The sequence below is a fragment of the Pristiophorus japonicus genome, chromosome 14 (genome assembly GCF_044704955.1).
Source record: "Pristiophorus japonicus isolate sPriJap1 chromosome 14, sPriJap1.hap1, whole genome shotgun sequence".
In the NCBI taxonomy this organism is placed as follows: Eukaryota; Metazoa; Chordata; class Chondrichthyes; family Pristiophoridae; genus Pristiophorus; species Pristiophorus japonicus.
Genome location: NC_091990.1, coordinates 29832021 through 29853037, shown reverse-complemented (window position 1 = coordinate 29853037; position 21017 = coordinate 29832021). Strand labels below are relative to the sequence as shown.

Below are 21017 nucleotides of genomic sequence, written 5' to 3'. Positions count from 1 at the left end.
ATTCAAGGAAGAGGCATATAAATTGGCCAGAAAAAGCAGCAAACCTGAGGACTAGGAGAAATTTAGAATTCAGCAGAGGAGGACAAAGGGTTTAATTAGGAGGGGGAAAATAGATTACAAGAGGAAGCTTACCGGGAACATAAAAATTGACTGCAAAAGCTTCTATAGATATGTGAAGAGAAAAAGATTAGTGAAGACAAACGTTAGGTTCCTTGCAGTCGGACTCAGGTGAATTTATAATGGGGAACAAAGAAATGGCAGACCAATTGAACAAATACTTTGGTTCTGTCTTCACGAAGGAAGACACAAATAACCTTCCGGATGTACTAGGGGACCGAGGGTCTAGTGAGAAGGAGGAACTGAAGGATATCCTTATTAGGTGGGAAATTGTGTTGGAGAAATTGATGGGATTGAAGGCTGATAAATCCCCGGGGTCTGATTGTCTGCATCCCAGAGTACTTAAGGAAGTGGCCCTAAAAATAGTGGATGCATTGGTGATCATTTTCCAACAGTCTATCGACTCTGGATCAGTTCCTATGGACTGGAGGGTAGCTAATGTAACACCACTTTTTTTTTTAAAAAGGGAGGGAGAGAGAAGGCGGGTAATTATAGACCGGTTAGCCTGACATCAGTAGTGGGGAAAATGTTGGAATCAATTATTAAGGATGAAATAGCAGCGCATTTGGAAAGCAGTGACAGGATCGGTCCAAGTCAGCATGGATTTATGAAGGGAAAATCATGCTCGACAAATCTTCTGGAATTTTTTGAGGATGTAATTAGTAGAGTGGACAAGGGAGAACCTGTGGATGTGATGTATTTGGACTTTCAAAAGGCCTTTGACAAGGTCCCACATAAGAGATTGGTGTGCAAAATCAAAGCACATGGTATTGGGGTAATGTACTGACGTGGATAGAGAATTGGTTGGCAGACAGGAAGCAGAGAGTTGGGATAAACGGGTCCTTTTCGGAATGGGAGGCAATGACTAGTGGAGTGCCGCAGGGCTCAGTGCTGGGACCCTAGCTCTTTACAATATACATTAATGATTTGGATGAAGGAATTGAGTGTTATATCTCCAAGTTTAAACTGGGTGGCGGTGTGAGCTGTGAGGAGGATGCTAAGAGGCTTCAGGGTGATTTGGACAGGTTAGGTGAGTGGGCAAATGCATGGCCGATGCAGTATAATGTGGATAAATGTGAGGTTATTCACTGGTGGCAAAAACACAAAGGCAGAATATTATCTGAATGGCGGCAGATTAGGAAAAGGGGAGGTGCAACGGGACCTGGGTGTCATGGTTTATCAGTCATTGAAAGTTGGCATGCAGGTACAGCAGGCAGTGAAGAAGGCAAATGGCATGTTGGCCTTCATAGCTAGAGGATTTGAGTATCGGAGCAGGGAGGTTTTACTGCAATTGTACAGGGCCTTGGTGCAGCCTCACCTGGAATATTGTAAGAACATAAGAACATAAGAATTAGGAACAGGAGTAGGCCATCTAGCCCCTCGAGCCTGCTCCGCCATTCAATAAGATCATGGCTGATCTGGTCGTGGACTCAGCTCCACTTACCCCCGCCCTCTCCCCGTAACCCTTAATTCTCCTATTGGTTAAAAATCTATCTATCTTTGACTTGAAAACATTCAATGAGCTAGCCTCAACTGCTTCCTTGGGCAGAGAATTCCACAGATTCACAACCCTCTGGGAGAAGAAATTCTTTCTCAACTTGGTTTTAAATTGGCTCCCCTGTATTTTGAGGCTGTGCCCCCTAGTTCGAGTCTCCCCTACCAATGGAAACAACCTCTCTTCCTCTATCTTGTCTATCCCTTTCATGATTTTAAATGTTTCTATAAAATCACCCCTCATCCTTCTGAACTCCCAAGGAGTAAAGACCCAGTCTACTCAATCTATCATCATAAGGTAACCCCCTCATTTCTGGAATCAGCCTAGTGAATCGTCTCTGTACCCCTTCCAAAGCTAGTATAATCTTTCCTTAAGTAAGGTGACCAAAACTGCACGCAGTACTCCAGGTGCGGCCTTACCAATACCTTATACAGTTGCAGCAAGACCTCCCTGCTTTTGTACTCCATCCCTCTCGCAATGAAGGCCAACATTCCATTTGCCTTCCTGATTACCTGCTGCACCTGCAAACTAACCTTTAAGAGTTTCATGTGGCCACACTAGTCTGAAAATGCCCAATCTTGTCTGATCTTAGAAGCTAAGCAGAGTCAGCCCTAGTTAGTACTTGGATGGGAGACCACCTCGGAATACCAGGTGCAGTAGGTTTACCGTTGGTGGACTTTGAATCCAGCGATCCGAGTATCGCTTCTTGGCCTTCTCAAAAGAGTTTCATGTGTTCAGTTTTGGTCTCCTAATCTGAGGAAGGACGTTCTTGCTATTGAGGGATTGCAGCGAAGATTCACCAGACTGATTCCAGGGATGGCTGGACTGACATATGAGGAGCGACTGGATCAACTGGGACTTTATACACTGGAGTTTAGAAGGATGAGAGGGGATTTCATAGAAACGTGTAAGATTCTGACGGGACGGGACAGGTTAGATGCGGGAAGAATGTTCCCGATGTTGGGGAAGTCCAGGACCAGGGGACACAGTCTTAGGATACGGGGTAGGCCATTTAGGACCTGAGATGAGGAGAAACTTCTTCACTGAGTTGTTAACCTGTGGAATTCCCTGCTGCAGAGAGTTGTTGATGGCAGTTCATTGGATATATTCAAGAGGGAATTAGATATGGCCCTTACAGCTAAAGGGATCAAGGAGTATGGAGAGAAAGCAGGAAAGGGGTACTGAGGTGACTGATCAGCCATGATCATATAGAAAGGTGCTGCAGGCTCGAAGGGCTGAATGGCCTACTCCTGCACCTATTTTCTATGTTTCTATATACAGTGTTCTCAACTGCGTTCTAAATGTATTATTTTAAAATTTTTTTAATTGAACTGCATCTGTCACCTATCTAGCTGTGCTGCTAGTCGAGCTATGTCCTTATCGTAAAATATATTTTAAAAACAATGTTTTATATATTTTCATCTTCCTCTCTTCCCATTGTCCTTTTCATATTTTTTTTTCTGGAAAAGACTTTATCATCTTGCGAACGGGATGCCAGCAAGCAAAAGCAAAGTTTCGTAGAATCTGCAAAAATGGAGAAACAACAGAAGTGTAATCCCACCAAAACAGCAGCAAAACGTAAAGGAACAAGGTAAGCAGTGACCTCTGAGTTTACAAGAACAGGCAAAAATTTGTTAGTAATATAATTGTCCCAGTTTACATGCAGCCCAGACACAGCTGATTGAAGTTATTTATTTATCTTGGGACAGTGGTTAACATACTGTCCTTTTACATCTATGATTTCCGCGTAGCCTAGGCAGACCAGGAGTTGTACGTTGTATCTGAAACCCGGCAACGTGACCTCAATGAATTCCCCCCCACCCCAAATGAACATTTTTCCATGTCTGGAGCTTGCTCATTAAGGATATGATATTTAATATAGTATTGATACTCATTTTGTTTTCTACATATCAATGTGTGTCCGGTTTAATTGTGCTATCTCAATCCATTGGTTTCAGTATTCTGTGCTGCCTGTAGATGGAAGCATTGCGTTATGCCAACTTGGAGCATTTATGGTGCCTCTGTAGGCGCTGATGCGCTACAGCAGTAGGTCATATGATTTCTCCAGCCTGCGTTGCACACACGTTGGCTGGACCATTTGCTTGGAATGTTTCCAAACTGCATAGCCTTGCTCCTATGCAACAATCAAAAAATAGTTGCAAATTAATTGAGATATGGAAAACAGAACTTCTTGCCTGAGATTATTAGCTGGCTTAGGTTTTCTCTTCTGCCTTTCAGATTGAATTGTGCGTTTGATGCGGAGATAGAACGGCAGAAACATTTATATCTTCAGCGTGTTTCAAACCACGTGAAGAATGGTTGTGAGACTCCAGGTAACCTATGAAGTAACAGGAATGTGTTGGAAAAAGTCAGAAATAAAGCCTAAGAATTCATGAAAGGCTTTGGAATTATGAATCATCCTTTTCTTCCTAAATTTCAAATGCTGCAACATTGTGGTGAGAGAAAAAAAATCTTGTCTTCTGAAACCAGAGTGCATAGAAATCTACTTATTTCCATTTGTAAAGTTTTTTGATTTGTAATTATTTTGGTTAAAAATATAATAAAGATTTTTCTGTACCTCCTTTTCTCTGTAATCTCCTTCAGTCTCAACCCCCTGAGATATCTGCACCACTCAAATTCTGCCATCTTGAGCATCCCTGATTATAACTGCTCAACCATTGGTGGCTGTGCCTTCGGCTGTTTGGGTCCTAAGCTCTGGAACTCCCTCCCTAAAACTCTCTACCTCTCTTTCCTCCCTTAAGACGCTCCTTAAAACCTACCTCTTTTGATCTGCTATAATTTCTTCTTATGTGGCTCGGTATCAAATTTATTTGTTTTGTCTTATAACACTGCTGTAAAGCGCCTTGGGACGTTTTACTATGTTAAAGGCACTATATAAATACAAGTGGTTGAAGTACGTTACAGATGGCGAAATCAAACATATTCTACATAAATTGACTGTTTCATTGTACAGAGTTCAAAGAGGAAATCCCCTCCCCTTAAACATATTTCCCATTTTCCTTTTTAATGTTCTACTCTCCTTCCCCCTCAGTTTTTTCATTTTCTATTCCTTTAAAATATTAGTTCTTGGCTACAAGCAAGAAAGAACAAGAGCTTAGCAGTTATATATTGTCCTACCATTTCCTGGTTTCCATATATTTCTTTCTGTTTCTCCAGATACAAAGTTTGTAGGACCCTGACCAGTGGATTTTTGAAGCCTTTTATGTGGTAATAATTGTAAACCATAATCATAGCTAATTTAATTATAAGGAGTTTGGACAGCAACAATAGAACTGTTATTGGTCATTCCCTAGTTGCCACAGGCTTAATTTTCTATTGAAGGAGACCTGGTTTGTTGGATATGTGCGTTACATAGATGCTGATAAAGATGTAGGGGAAAAAATTGTAGCTAATCTTATTTTGTATCTTTGCTTATAAAAATGTTTGAAATACATTTTTTCTAATCATGGAGCCTGTTGGCATTTGAGTTGCTGGCTTTAGGCAGTCTGCTACTGTGCAAAGGTTGCACCTGTGTGATAAAGAAAGAATAAACTCTCATTTCTATACAGTCCCCATCACTTGCAACCATCCCTGCTTATCCCAGACAGCCGCCTGTATCACTTGCCATCACTTGTATTTCGGGTAGTTCAAGCAGCTGTTTGCACCTCATTAAAGTGTGATTACCTGCTATTAAGTCCTTTCCGTCAGCCCTGCATCCTTCAGTTTCCCCCCACACCCCCCCCCTGTGGCCTCTAGAACTCCTGCAATTGCTGCTCACAATCATTTACCTGCTCTAGTGGTGAAACTGACCAGAGGTGAAACAGACTATGACTGCTGCGTACTTCAGCCCCAAACTTCAGAACAACTTTGGCATGATGTTTCCCATGCCCTCACTCGGAGTAGTAGATATGCAGAGTAAACTCTCACCAAGAGTCACCAGAAAACGTGCCTGTGCCGCCATGGCAACAGTAGAGCCAAGGACCCCACACAACATAGTAACGGTCAATAGCCATAAAGATAAACTACAAGTTGATGCTGTAGTTCGGGTTCAATCTACAAAAGCAAAATATTGCGGATGCTGGAATCTGAAATAAAAACAGAAAATGCTGGAAATCACCGTGTCTGACAGCATCTGTGGAGAGAAAAACCGAGTTAACGTTGCGGGTCGATGACCCTTCGTCAGAACTGGCGAATGTTCGAAAAGAACAGATTATTCTTCAGGAGCACTGAAAGGGGGAGGGGAGGAAAGAACGAAAGGGAAGATCTGTGATAGGATGGAAGGCAGGAGCAATTAGAGAGATAAAAGGGATGATGGGCTGAATTGAAATGGTAATGGCAGAAGTTAGAAAAAGGTTGGTCTCGATAGGGTGTGAATGACGGAATAATGACCAGCTGCCATTTTAAAGTTCAGTCTAAACTTGTGAAGTTTATAAAATATATCTCCCAAAATACCAGCAGATTTCAACAGACCTGATCATGATCAGTGCGAGAAGATAGTACGATCCCGAGATTACTCGTCACCTCCAATACCTTGGCCGTCGGGTTACACCGGCCATCATGTATAGCGGGCAAATCGCATTGACACCAGCGTGCACGCTATAAGCTGTGGGGACTGTAGCGCCTTTCACAACGTCAGGACATCCCAAAACACTTTGCAGCCAATGAAGTAATTTTGAAGTGTAGTCACTGTTGTAATGTAGGAAGCGCTGCAGCCAATTTGCACACAGCAAGGTCCCACAAACAGCAGTGAGATAAATGACCAGATCATCTGTTTGATGGATAAATGTTGGTCAGGACATCGAGCGAACTCCTCTTTCTTCTTTCAGTAGTACCACAGGAAGTCTTACATCCACCTGAGAGGGCAAATGGGGCCTTGGTTTAATATTTCACCCAGAAAATGGCACCTGCAACAGTGCCGCACTCCCTAAATGCTGCATTGAAGTGCATTGGTTACTGTATACTTAATGCACAATCTGGTGTTATCTGTTGCATCAATTATACTCCTTTGCAGGAGAAAGCTGTCCAACAGGAACTGCATGTTTTCACTTTTTTTAAACCGTTCTTGAAACAACCATTTTTGTTGGTTTCCAATTTGGCATTGGGGCAAGGGAACTAACTCTTGCAGTGTAAACGTGGACACTACTCTCATGGGTAATGTCAGGCTTTCTATACCTGATCCAAGTGCCCGTTCTTCAAATATGAGCATGCGCAGTGAATATCGGACTATTCAACTTTGAAATGCTTCATAACAACACTATCCTGTGTGCTCCCGATATCCATACAGGTGCAACTCCCAACAGACTGCTAAAGGACAGCAATTAGGAATAGAGACTATTTTATTCCTCTTCCTAACTGAGGGGTGCTGACCCATTGTGACACTCCAGCTCAGTGTCTCCATCCATGAGATCAACTAATACAAGAGTGGGAGGGGACACCTGATCTATATAGCTCTGTGCTACATTGGGGGCAGATGTGATTTTAAACACCATAATGCTGGGAAGTTCATTTTATCAGTGTTTACTCCTCGATGGATGCTGTGGTGTAATGGTGTGACTGCCATTTCATTGTTGAGTAAAGTTGTTGTGCCTTGGCAGAATTGGGTTGTGTAATTTGAAGATTTCCATCAGTATGCACAATAAATTTAATTTGATCTTTTTATCATTCACAAGTATTTCTATGTGGACTAAACCTTATAAACGTTTGGTTCCATACCATGAGCCAATCAAGAGGAGGAAGCTAAAATGAAACCGCAATGACTCCAGGCCTCCAGTAATCTTTTCAGGAATAAACTCAAAGTTCAATATAACTTCCAGTAATATTGGGCATGCAAATGAGCAGATTACATAGATACATAGAAAATAGGTGCAGGAGCAGGCCATTCGGCCCTTCGAGCCTGCACCGCCATTCAATATGATCGAGGCTGATCATACAACTTCAGTACCCCACCCCTGCCTTCTCTCCATACCTCCGATCTCTTTAGCCGTAAGGGCCACATCCAACTCCCTTTTGAATATGTCCATTGAACTGGACTCTGAACTCCACAACTTTCTGTGGCAGAGAATTCCACAGGTTCACAACTCTGGCTGAAAAAATTTCTCCTCATCTCGGTCCTATATGGCTTACCCCTTATTCTTCGACTGTATCCCCTGGTTCTGGATGTCCCCAACATCGGGAACATTCTTCCTGCATCGAACCTGTCCAGTCCCGTCAGAATTTTATACGTTTCTATGAGATCCCCTCTCATTCTTTTAAATTTCATTGAGTATAAGCCTAGCCGATCCAGTGTTTCCTCATATGTCAGTCCTGCCATCCTGGTAATCGGCCTGATGAACCTTCACTGCACTCCCTCAATAACAAGCACGCCCTTCCTCAGATTAGGAGACCAAAACTGCACACAGTACTCAAGGTGTGGTCTCACCAAGGCCCTGTACAACTGCAGCAAAACCTCCCTGCACCTATACTCAAATCCCCTCTCTATGAAGGCCAGCATGCCATTTGCTTTCTTTGCTGCCTGCTGTACCTGCATGCCTACCTTCAATGACTGATGTACCATGACACCCAGGTCTCGTTGCACCTCCCCTTTTACTAATCTGTCACCATTCAGATAATCTGCCTTCCTGTTTTTGCCACCAAAGTGGATAACCTCACATTGATCCACATTATACTGCATCTGCCATGCATTTGCCCATTCACCTAACCTGTCCAAGTCCCCCTGCAGCCTCTTGGCATCCTCCTCGCAGCTCACCCTGCCACCCAGCTAGTGTCATCTGCAAACTTGGAGCTATTACATTCAATTCCTTTCTCTAAATCATTAATGTATATTGTAAATAACTGGGGTCCCAACACTGAACCCTGCGGCACTCCACTAGTCACTGCCTGCCATTCTGAAAAGGACCTGTTTATTCTCACTCTTTGCTTCCTGTCTGCCAACCATTTCTCTACCCACGTCAATACATTACCCCCAATACCATGTGCCTTAATTTTGCACACTAATCTCTTGTGTGGGACCTTGGCAAAAGCCTTTTGAAAGTCCAAATACACCACATCCACTGATTCTCCCATGTCCACTCTACTAGTTACATCCTCAAAAAATTCTAGAAGATTTGTCCAGCATGATTTCCTTTTCATAAATCCATGCTGACTTGGACACCGATCCTGTCACTGTTTCCAAATGCGCTGCTATTACATCTTTAATAATTGATTCCAGTATTTTCCCCACCACCGATGTCAGGCTAACTGTCTATAATTCCCTGTTTTCTCTCCCTCCTTTTTAAAAAAAGTGGGATTACATTAGCTACCCTCCAATCCAAGGAACTGATCCCGAGTCCATGGAATGTTGGAAAATGACTACCAATGCATCCACTATTTCTAAGGCTACCTCCTTAAATACTCTGGGATGCAAACTATCAGACCCTGGGGATTTATCGCCCTTCAGTCCCTTCAATTTCCCTAACACCATTTCCTGACTAATAAGGATTTCCTTCAGTTCCCCCTTCTCGCTCGGTCCTCTTGTATTTTCGAGAGGTTATTTGTGTCTCTTCCTTAGTGAAGACGGAACCAAAGTATTTGTTCAGTTGGTTTGCTATTTCCTTGTTCCCCATTATGAATTCATCTGATTCTTACTGCAAGGGACCTACATTAGTCTTCACTAATCTTTTTTTCTTCACATATCTATAGAAGCTTTTGCAGTCAGTTTTTATGTTCCCTGCAAGCTTCCTCTCATACTCTATTTTCCCCCTCCTAATTAAACCTTCTCTGCCGAATTCTACATTTCTCCCAGTCCTCAGGTTTGCTGCTTTTTCTGGCAAATTTATATGCCTCTTCCTTGGATTTAACACTATCCATAATTTCCCTTGTTAGCCACGGTTGAGCCACCTTTCCTGTTTTATTTTTACACCACACAGGGATGTACAATAATTGTAATTCATCCATGTGATCTTTAAATGTCTGGAATTACTTATTCACCGTCAACCCTTTAAGTATCATTCGTCAGTCTATCCTAGCCAAATCACGCCTCATACCATCGAAGTTTCCTTTCTTTACGTTCAGGACCCTAGTCTCTGAATTAACTGTGTCGCTCTCCATCTTAATGAAGAATTCTACCATATTATGGTCACTCTTCACCAAGAGGCCACGCACGACCAGATTGCTAATTAATTCTCTCTCGTTACACAAGATCCAGTCTAGGATGGCCTGCTCTCTAGTTGGTTCCTCGACATTGGTCTACAAAACCATCCCTTAATACACTCCAGGAAATCCTCCTCACAGTATTGCTACCAGTTTGGTTAGCCCAATCAATATGTAGATTAAAGTCGCCCATGATAACTGCTGTACCCTTGTTGCACGCATCCCTGATTTCCTGTTTGATGCCATACCCAACCTCCCTACTACTGTTTGGTGGTCTGTACACAACACCCACTAACATTTTCTGCCCTTTTAGTGTTTCGCAGCTCTACCCATATAGTAGAGCTGCGAAACATCATCCACGCTGATGTCCTCCTTACTCTTGCGTTAATCTCCTCTTTAACCAGTAACGCTACCCCTCCTTTTCCTTCCTGAACATTGAATAACCCTGGATATTGAGTTCCCAGCCTTGTTTACCCTGGAGCCTTGTCTCTGTAATCCCAATTACATCATATCCTGGAGATAGACTGATTTGCTTTATCTGATGAAGATTATTTGATGTACATTGTGTATCAGGCAGCTTGAGCTTAGTGTACAATACCTCCAAATTAAATTGAGTGATCAGGTAAGTCAAATTGGAAGGAACATATTTAAATTATTGGCATGTCTGAAGGAGCTAAACCAAGGAGATCAAAAAAATAAGCATTTTGACTTCTTGAACTCTGAAATTGAACAAAAATTCTTTTTGACAACCAAGTATTCATTTGACATTCTTGAACACTCTTGTAAACTAAATTCAGGAGGCAGGCTATGGGTTATTTCATGACGCATTTAATTGGTTAAAGATGCAAAATTACTCCTGTTGGAGATTGAAATATTCACCAACTTGAAAATGTAGTTGAGTATGAGCAGCAGGCTTGATTTTTAAAAAAAAATAATACACGTTGATACTTGTTTTGAAAATGCTTCTTTGTGTCTAATTTTTAACATACTCTGGTTTTAATGAGGATAGCTGTGTCTTTCATAGATTTTGTTGTTGAGGGAGACTGATCATCGTACCGTATATACTCGCGTATCCTGCGATCTCGCGTATCATGCGACCGCTAAATTTTCGTCCCCAAAACATGATTTTACCATATATCTCATGTATCATGCGAGTCACTTTTTTGAGATCGAATACAGACCTTAACATGAAACATCGAGTGGATTCTGCTCTCTCTCCGTGCTCTCTCTCTCCGTGCTCTCTCTCTCCGTGCTCTCTCTCTCCGTGCTCTCTCTCCCCCCCCCCCCCCCCGACCTCCGCGACTCTCTCTTTCCCCCCCCCCGACCTCCGCGACTCTCTCTTCCCCCCCCCCCCCCGACCTCCGCGACCCTCTCTTCCCCCCCCCGACCTCCGCGACCCTCTCTTCCCCCCCCGACCTCCGCGACCCTCTCTTCCCCCCCCGACCTCCGCGACCCTCTCTTCCCCCCCCCGACCTCCGCGACCCTCTCTTCCCCCCCCCGACCTCCGCGACCCTCTCTTCCCCCCCCCGACCTCCGCGACCCTCTCTTCCCCCCCCCGACCTCCGCGACCCTCTCTTCCCCCCCCCGACCTCCGCGACCCTCTCTTCCCCCCCCGACCTCCGCGACCCTCTCTTCCCCCCCCGACCTCCGCGACCCTCTCTTTTCCCCCCCCGACCTCCGCGACCCTCTCTTCCCCCCCCGACCTCCGCGACCCTCTCTCTCCCCCTCCGCGACCTCCGCGACCCTCTCTTCCCCCTCCGCGACCTTCTCTCCCCCCCGACCTCCGCGACCCCCTCTTCCCCCCCCGGCCTCCGCGACCCTCTCTCCCCCCCCGACCTCCGCGACCCTCTCTCCCCCCGACCTCCGCGACCCTCTCCCCCCTCCCCCCCGACCTCCGCGACCCTCTCCTCCCCCCCCGACCTCCGCGACCCTCTCTTCCCCCCCCCCCGACCTCCGCGACCCTCTCTTCCCCCCCCCCCCGACCTCCGCGACCCTCTCTTTCCCCCCCCCCCGACCTCCGCGACCCTCTCCTCCCCCCCCGACCTCCGCGACCCTCTCCTCCCCCCCCGACCTCCGCGACCCTCTCCTCCCCCCCCGACCTCCGCGACCCTCTCCTCCCCCCCCGACCTCCGCGACCCTCTCCTCCCCCCCCGACCTCCGCGACCCTCTCCTCCCCCCCCGACCTCCGCGACCCTCTCCTCCCCCCCCGACCTCCGCGACCCTCTCCTCCCCCCCCGACCTCCGCGACCCTCTCCTCCCCCCCCGACCTCCGCGACCCTCTCCTCCCCCCCCGACCTCCGCGACCCTCTCCTCCCCCCCCGACCTCCGCGACCCTCTCCTCCCCCCCGACCTCCGCGACCCTCTCCTCCCCCCCGACCTCCGCGACCCTCTCCTCCCCCCCCGACCTCCGCGACCCTCTCCTCCCCCCCCGACCTCCGCGACCCTCTCCTCCCCCCCCGACCTCCGCGACCCTCTCCTCCCCCCCCGACCTCCGCGACCCTCTCCTCCCCCCCCGACCTCCGCGACCCTCTCCTCCCCCCCCGACCTCCGCGACCCTCTCCTCCCCCCCCGACCTCCGCGACCCTCTCCTCCCCCCCCGACCTCCGCGACCCTCTCCTCCCCCCCCGACCTCCGCGACCCTCTCCTCCCCCCCCGACCTCCGCGACCCTCTCCTCCCCCCCGACCTCCGCGACCCTCTCCTCCCCCCCCGACCTCCGCGACCCTCTCCTCCCCCCCCGACCTCCGCGACCCTCTCCTCCCCCCCCGACCTCCGCGACCCTCTCCTCCCCCCCCGACCTCCGCGACCCTCTCCTCCCCCCCCGACCTCCGCGACCCTCTCCTCCCCCCCCGACCTCCGCGACCCTCTCCTCCCCCCCCGACCTCCGCGACCCTCTCCTCCCCCCCCGACCTCCGCGACCCTCTCCTCCCCCCCCGACCTCCGCGACCCTCTCCTCCCCCCCCGACCTCCGCGACCCTCTCCTCCCCCCCCGACCTCCGCGACCCTCTCCCCCGAAGAGAAGAATTTCAGCAGGAGTCAAATGGATTTTTTTTTGTATTGGGAGGATGTCGTTAGTGGTGTGCTGCAGGAACTTGGCTTGTTTTCCACATAAACTAATGATTTGGTCATGAGTATCGAGAAACTAATATCAACCATGGATATTCGATTTACAACCATAATGGAGAGTGAGAGGAGAAACCAAGAGAAATGTCTTTACATAGAGGATTGTTGGAGCATGCTGAGATTCAGCGTGGATACGGTCTGCTTAACAGCCTAACAGCCTAATCTTGGCCAGCACTTCACACCCGCAAATTTTGTATCTCGCGTATCATGCGACCCCCCAAATTTAGGTTACAATTTAGGTCTTCAAAAGTCGCATGATACGCGAGTATATACGGTATGTAGTATGGCGCCTTTGGGACACACATATAAAGCTTAAATCCACGTTCTATTAATCTCGGGTTGCTGATTACGGATCTTAATGATTTTAATTTAGGATTTATCCACTAATGAGGCAATGGTGCTGCATGACCCTTTGCAAAGCCCTGGCCCACAACGCTCAAGCAGCACAAATCGGTGCTAATGGGACTAAGTTGACTGGGCTTTGAGGGGCATGTGGTCCACAGACTGCAGTTTAGGCTCCCCTATTCTAATCATTGACTGTTAACAGCAATTAGCTTTCTGTGCATGCCTATTATATAAATACAATGTGATGGACTGCATAGGAGCGCTGTACCTTGAAATTTTGGAAGTGGGATAAGACGTGATCTATAAAACGAGCACAATTTAACAGTGTTTATTTTGCAGGACCAATGCAAGAATTGCTCTACCTAATGGACCAGGTGGCTGATGGAGAATACAGAAAACATTCTAGTTCTTGGCAGCACCCATCAGACCTCACTACCAGGTAAACCTGGAATATAAAAGCATGACTGTTTTTATTTTAAACTAAATGACCTGCTACAAAAAGCTATTTAAAAAAAAAAAAATCTTATTGGTCTTTCTTTCTCGCGCGTTCCCTAAGTGCCTCCCCATTCCATGAACATTTCACTAAATCAGTGAATGAGTTGGAATGTTGCAGAACTCTGAATGACCCTCTATAACCAGTTACTGGGACAAAGCATATTTCCCATTCCTCTCCTCCTCCTCCTCCATGCATGTATGGCAATGCGCAGAGTGTGGCGCAATGAACTGGAAGCAATTATTTTACAAAAAGTCTAGACTTAATAGCATTAAATGAAACCTGGCTGCAAACTGGGCAAGAATGGAAAACAAATACATTAGGGAGATGATATGTTTAGGAGTGGTGGTATATTTTGTTCACTGTGTGTCAATGATTTGGATATAGATCTATAGGGAGTCATGTCAAATTTGTAGTGGATGCCAAAATCATAAAAAGAAAAGAAAGACTTGCATTTATATAGTGCCTTTCACGACCACCGGAGGTCTCAAAGCACTTTACAGCCAATGAAGTACTTTTGAAGTGTGGTCACAGTTGTAATGTGAGAAACGTGACAGCCAACTTGCGCTCAGCAAACTCCCACAAACAGCAATGTGATAATGATCAGATAATCTGTTTTTGTTATGTTGATTGAGATAAATATTGGCCCAGGACACCAGGGATAACTCCCCTGCTCTTCGAAATAGTGCCATGGGATCTTTTACATCCATCTGATGGGGCAGATAGGGCCTCGGTTTAACGTCTCATCCGAAAGACGGCACCTCCGACAGTACAGCATTCCCTCAGCACTGCACTGGAGTGTCAGCCTAGATTTATGTGCTCAAGTTGCTGGAGTGGGGCTTGAACCCACAACCTTCTGACTCAGACGAGTGTGCTATCCACTGAGCCACAGCTTACATAGAATGGTTACAGCACAGAAGGAGGCCATTTGGGCCCGTCGAGCCCATGATGGCTCTCTGCATGAGCACTTCAGCTAGTCCCTTTCCCTGTAACCCTGCAATTTTTTTTTCTTCAGGTAATTATCCAATTCCCTTTCGAATGCCACGACTGAATCTACCTCCACCATCCTTTTAGGCAATGCATTCCAGATCCTAACCACTCGCTGCGTAAAGAAAGTTATTCCTCCATGTTGCCTTTGGTTCTTCCAATCACCTTAAATCTGTTTCTTCTGGTTCTCGACCCTGCTGCCAATGGGAACAGTTTCTCTCCATCTACTCTGTCTGAACCCCTCATGATTTTGAACACCTTTTTCAAATCTCCTCTCAACCTTCTCTGCTCCAGGGAGAACAACCCCAGCGTCTCCAGTCTATCCACGTAACTGAAGTCCCTCATCCCTGGATCCATTCTTGTAAATCTTTTCTCCACCCTCTCCAAGGCCTTCCCACAATACTCCAGTTGAGGCCGAACCAGTGTTATAAAACAGTGTTATAAAAGGGTTTATCATTTACTTTTTTACTCAATACCTCTATTTGAAGCCCAGGATCCCTTTTTTAACCGCTTTCTCAACCTGACCAACTACTTTTCAACAATTTGTGCACATATACCCCTAGGTGTCTCTGTTCATGCAACCCCTTTAAGATTGTACCCTTTAGTTCATATTGTGTCTCCTCGTTCCAAAATGTAACCGCACTTTTCTGTCTTGAATTTTATCTCCGTGTCTGCCCAATCCACCAGTTTGTCTATGTCCTCTTAAAGTTTATCACTATCCTCCTCGCTGTTCACCACTATACTTTCAAGTTTTGTGACATCTGCAAATTTTTAAATTGTACCCTGTACACCCAAGTCCACGTCATTAATATATCTAGTACCGACCCCTGGGGAACACCACTGTATACCTTCCTCCAGTCCGAAAAACAACCATTCACCAGTACTCTGTTTCCTGTAACTTAGCCAATTTCGTATCCATGCTGCCACTGTCCCTTTTCATTCCATGGGCTTGAACTTTGCTGGCAAGCCTATTATGTGGCACTTTATCAAGTGCCTTCTGGAAGTCCATGTACACCATATCAACCGCATTGCCCTTTTCAACCATCCGTTACCTCATTCAAAAACTCAATCAAGTTAGTTGAATGCAATTTGCCTTTATCAAATCTGTGCTGGATTTCCTAAATTAATCCAGGAGGTGTCTTTAATTCTTCAGAAGACCAAAGGGCTATTGATTGGGAGAATTAGCTAAAAAGTGACCGATGGAATTCAGTTTCAATAAGTGTGAGGTGATATTCTGAATGGAAGTAGGTTCGGTGGTGGGGAAGAGCAGAAAGATTGGGGTGACAGATTCTCTGGACATTAAAGGCAGCATCTCGGGTTGATAAGGCTGTAAGAAAAGCTAGTGAAATTGAAGGTTTTAACGCTAGGGATAGAAAATAAAAACCAAGAGGTAATGGTGAGCCTATATAAAATCTTAACACCTCAGTTGGAGTACTGTGTGCAGTATTGGGTTCTACATTACAGGAAGGATATTTAAGTTTGCTTTTGTACTCTGCCTCTATTATTAAAAGCCAGGATCCTTGATGCTTTTTTAACAGCTTTTATTGACTTTCTATGACTCTTACCTGGTCCTAGGCGGCGGCAAATTTTTGAAGTCTGAATTACTATTTAATGTTGTGTCCTACACTTTTTCCACTAATTGGCTCTGTAATGGCCAGTGCTGAAAGAAATGAGAGAAAATTAAACAAGCAAAAGAGACTGGCAGTCTGAAAGGAGAGAAAAGCTGAGAATATCAGTGCTTTTGATAGTCACACAAAAGTACCACATTCCTTACAGTTTATGGACCATTCAGAGCAACACCTTTTCAGTTCCCAAAGATCCTACACAAGTAATTGCTTCTCTCCAAAGAAAACTCAAATCTGACTTGTACTTAGAAAGTTCTGTTATTGATTTTGTTGTATATTGCTTACAGTGTAATAGTTTGGTACAGAAGAGCATTTTTAGAACCTGTTTTAATGTCGTAACATTTGTTTTCTCAGAAATTATTCCAGACGGAACGTGCATTCATTCAACAAGCCTAATCTCTTCCAATGGGCAAACAGCAATGGACAGTTTTGCCGTTTCAGAGGAATACCAGCTCGTTTTCAGCGTAGTCCCATACCTTAGTTGCAGAATATACAGCCTGGAATCAATTGCATTCTTCTGACGTGTCACAAAGTTGTAAGTTCAGTTTGTGTGGATTTCGTTTCCAAGTTTTTGGTGGGCTGTTTGGGTGCTTTTTTCTGTAGTACTGTACTAAGTAATCTGGTGCTTGTAAAAGAAATTTCTTCTCTAGTCTTAACGAGAAAGTTGGTTTTCTTTGCCGGAAGATTCTATTGAATGTCTGACTGAGAGGGGGCGGGTTCTATAGGAGTTGGCAAGCTCTTATTAGATTCTGCTCTCTGCAAATAATCAGCTTGGCTGTTGCGAAAATAGCTTGGTTGAGATCAAGAAATCACAGGAAAGATCCGTAAAGCTGACGGGTTGCAACTTTGGTCTTGAAGCAGACTATGCAATTACAAATTAATATTTTACTTGCATGTGTGGATTTAATTGCCAGCACACAGTGGTCGAGTGGCCATTGAGAGGCATTATGCTTTCTTTCACAAGTCATGGCTCTAATACTGGACGTAATAATGTCTATACTCCAAAATTGCAGACAGTCTGAAAGGTCAGTTATTAATGTTTCCAACTGAATATAATTGATTTTAGAAATTTAAGGTAACTCATGTAGGTATTCAGAAGCAGGGTTCTGGTATGATTTTTTTTTTCTACAGACTGTGAATATGTCACAAGCAATAGAGTATAATTCATGTGGTTACTGTTTTGGAGGGGTAGTCATTTTGGTGGTGCAATTATTTCTTTTCATCTACTTACAACACAATTCAATTTTCCGTCTGGCCTTGAAACTTCCAGGGCATATAGCATGAGGAAGAAAAAGTAAATGGTATGTCGTGTTCAACCTTACATCTTGTATTCCATTTGAGCTCAAAGCACTTTAAGTACAAGTTATGGTTGGTGACCTTTTAAATTCTACACAGTAATAACTGAAGTGAAATTATTCCAAACCACCATTGCAGCAGTGACCTGATGGCCATGCCCTACCTCCATGTACTGTTGTCAATCCCAAATAACAGTCTGAGTACCAGTTTCAATAATAAAAGTACTGGTCCTAGACTTGCACTGAAAACAACACTGATTTTGAAGAAATTCTGGAGCCTGGTAGCATGAGTTAGGGTTATTGTACTGCTGTAACACATACCCAAATACCAGTAAGAGAACTGGATGTACAGTAAAGCATACTCATATCATTTAATATCCTCTTAGTCAAAGAATTGCACTTTTAACAATATCAAATGTGTCTCATTTAGGTCATTTAGAGCCTATTAAATCCTTTTATATATTCTACATTCAGCTAACTACAACTAATTGACATACTGACTTATTCAGTCTAAATAAAAGTGACTTGTCAATAATGTGAATAGTGCTTAACATTCATTTAATATTTTACCTGATTCCCTCAATCTACTGTGCTATTTTGTGTGGTTACTTTTACTTTTGCCTTTTTATATTCATGTCTCTGGCTTTAGTTACTTAAGAGCACATTCACACGACAACAACAGCAGCATCGATGTGAAGTGGTTTTGCTTCATGCTAACACTACAGTTATAGTGCAGTTTCAGGTTCAGGGCTCAAACTGACTGTCAAGTGATATTGAGCTATAGTAATATGCATTTGTCAGACATAATTCAGTATACTGGGGATACTACTGTAAATCAAACTGGATACAAATAATGCATATCATAAAAATGTTCTGAATGCGATTGTACCAATTACTGTATAGTGTTAATATTGAATCATTGTAATATTGCACCATAGTAACTTACACTCTACTGTGGAGCCGACAAAGTATTGGTGAAATATATTTGGATTAGGTACTAATAATGGTGCATTACCCAAGCCACTATTCCCTGAGGAAAGTTGCGCTTATTGTAGCAGTTTTCTTCAGCCTGTGGGTTGCTGCAGCTCAGCTTCCTGGTGCACTTGGGTCCTGGTTCCCAACTCCAGACCCTTTCCATGTTTTCACTGTGCAGGCGTTCACGATCTTAGTTTTGGCAGGTTCAGGAATTGTCACTGACAGCAGTTGGGAGAGTCTCTGCTTCTGGAGCAATGCAGTAGTGTTGCAAAGGGGCAGCAAGGAATGCATCAGTGAGGGACAGTAGCTCTGGGAACTGTGGTGGTGGTGGTGGGGGGGGGGGTGGTGTGCGGGGGAGATGGGCTTCTGAATGGGGAGTAACTTTTAGTTTTCAGTTAGTCATAGACTCATTATGGTTATGATGAAAGGAGGGGACAGCGAAACCTACTGATTTTGCAAAAAGGTCTGATATTAAAATGATTGAGCATCATTGTTCTATTGAGTTGTGTATAAATAAGATAATGTAATGGGTAACTCTAAGCTCACTGAGTGTATTTGAGTCAATCTATACTTCTACTTTACAGTTTAGATCTAGTTAGAAACAGATATTGTCAAATCTGCCCACCCACAGTCCATTGTTCTGATTCATATCCCCACAGTGGAACTTAACATCATAGGAAAGGGGAGTTCTACACACAATATGGAATGGGCTGGCTCTAACCAGCAGTTTAGCTCATCAAACACTTGAACAGCAAGTGATCGAGGGATATGCAAGTGTTATCCTCAAGAGCATTTAAGATCATTTGAAAATCTGTCAAAATATATTTCACTTTTAAGCAGGTTGAGGGGACTAGTCTGGAGTTTTGTAGCAATCACTTGGTCTGGGGAAGTGACCAAAAAACTCTGGAAATAAAGTACATCTGTCAACAATGTTTTTTCTGACTGAAAATTTCAAATTGGCTTCCAAAAAGACACTTGACTGGCTGATCCCTTAAGGCTATGAAAACAAACTGCTTTAATTGAGAACTCCAGTTGGCCAACAATGCCTGATGAAAAGTTGTCATTGTGGTCCTTCATTGCTGTAAAGTCCTTTTTTGTCTTTTTTTAAATCATAGTTTTAGATTTGTACTTCAAATATTCAATAAATATGTTTTCCTACTGATTACTAGTTGTGCATTTTTTTTAACTGTTTATTGACAATTCTAAGGTTTATTACCAATACGTGCTGACATGAGATAGAAACATAAAGGTAAGAAACAGGAGGAGTCAGCCATTCGGCCCCTCGAGCTTGCTCTGCCATTCAATAAGATCATGGCTGATCTTCGATCTCAACTCCACTTTCCTGCACTATCCCCATGTCCTTTGATTCCTTTAATATCCAAAAATCGATCGATCTCTGTCTTGAATATACTTAATGACTGAGCCTCCACAACCTTCTGGGGAAGAGAATTCCAAAGATTTACCACCCTCTGAGTGAAGTCATTTCTCCTCATCTCAGTTTTAAATGGCCGACTCCTTATTCTGAGACTGTGACCCCTGGTTTTAAACTCCCCAGCCAGGGGAAACATCCTTCCTGCATCTACTCTGTCAAGCCCTGTAAGAGTTTTGTATGTTTCAATGAAATCATCTCTCATTCTTCTAAATGCTAGAGAATATAGGCCAATTCTACTCAATCTCTCCTCATAAGACAGCCTCAAAATACGGGGAAGCCAATTTAAAACCGAGTTGAAAAGGAATTTCTTCTCCCAGAGGGTTGTGAATCTGTGGAATTCTCTGCCCAAGGAAGCAGTTGAGGCTAGCTCATTGAATGTATTCAAATCACAGATAGATAGATTTTTAACTAATAAGGGAATTAAGGGTTACGGGGAGTGGGCGGGTAAGTGGAGCTGAGTCCACGGCCAGATCAGCCATGATCTTTTTGAATGGCGGAGCAGGCTCGAGGGGCTAGATGGCCTACTCCTGTTCCTAATTCTTATGTTCTTATGTTCTCCATCCCAGGAATCAATCTGGTGAACCTAGGTAGCTTGAACAAATTATGCTACTTCTGGTGTGATACACTATTCATGCAAGTCTCTGAAAATGCATAATCCAATGGAATTTCAATTACTTTGTGAAATCAGTAGTAACTGTAGCCAAGGGTATGCAATTGCTAAACTATTAGTGGATCTCCTGTGATGTTACTGATGGTGACTTGGAAGGCAGGCAATTTTATAACTTCAAATTACTCCAGTGTTAAGCGCTTTTATATTATACATTGATTTTCTGTGCCATTCGCTTCTGGAGAAAAATAAAAGCAAAATTGTATCTCCTTGCAACTATCTTCTCTGCTTTTTCGCACTCTGATTCTTTCAGTAACACAGTTATCTCCCTCTTGTTTCTTTCTCTCGTGCCCTCTTTTTTTTTTTTGTCGTCTTGTAATTTGTTATGGTTCTATCTG

At 44.4% G+C, this 21017-nt stretch overlaps 1 protein-coding gene across 2 annotated transcripts in view; it reads left to right on the top strand.

Moving 5' to 3' along the window:
• The window catches only part of LOC139279336 (S100P-binding protein-like), a 69378-nt gene extending 50481 nt beyond the window's left edge, over nucleotides 1-18897 (top strand). For both annotated transcript variants that reach the window (XM_070898455.1, XM_070898457.1), the window contains exons 3-6: nucleotides 3082-3203; nucleotides 3851-3945; nucleotides 13545-13644; nucleotides 16665-18897. In XM_070898455.1, the coding sequence (XP_070754556.1) occupies nucleotides 3082-3203; nucleotides 3851-3945; nucleotides 13545-13644; nucleotides 16665-16791 (444 nt within the window). In that variant the 3' untranslated portion in view covers nucleotides 16792-18897. The remainder of the gene's footprint in view (nucleotides 1-3081; nucleotides 3204-3850; nucleotides 3946-13544; nucleotides 13645-16664) is intronic.
• The last annotated feature ends 2120 nt before the right edge of the window (nucleotides 18898-21017 follow it).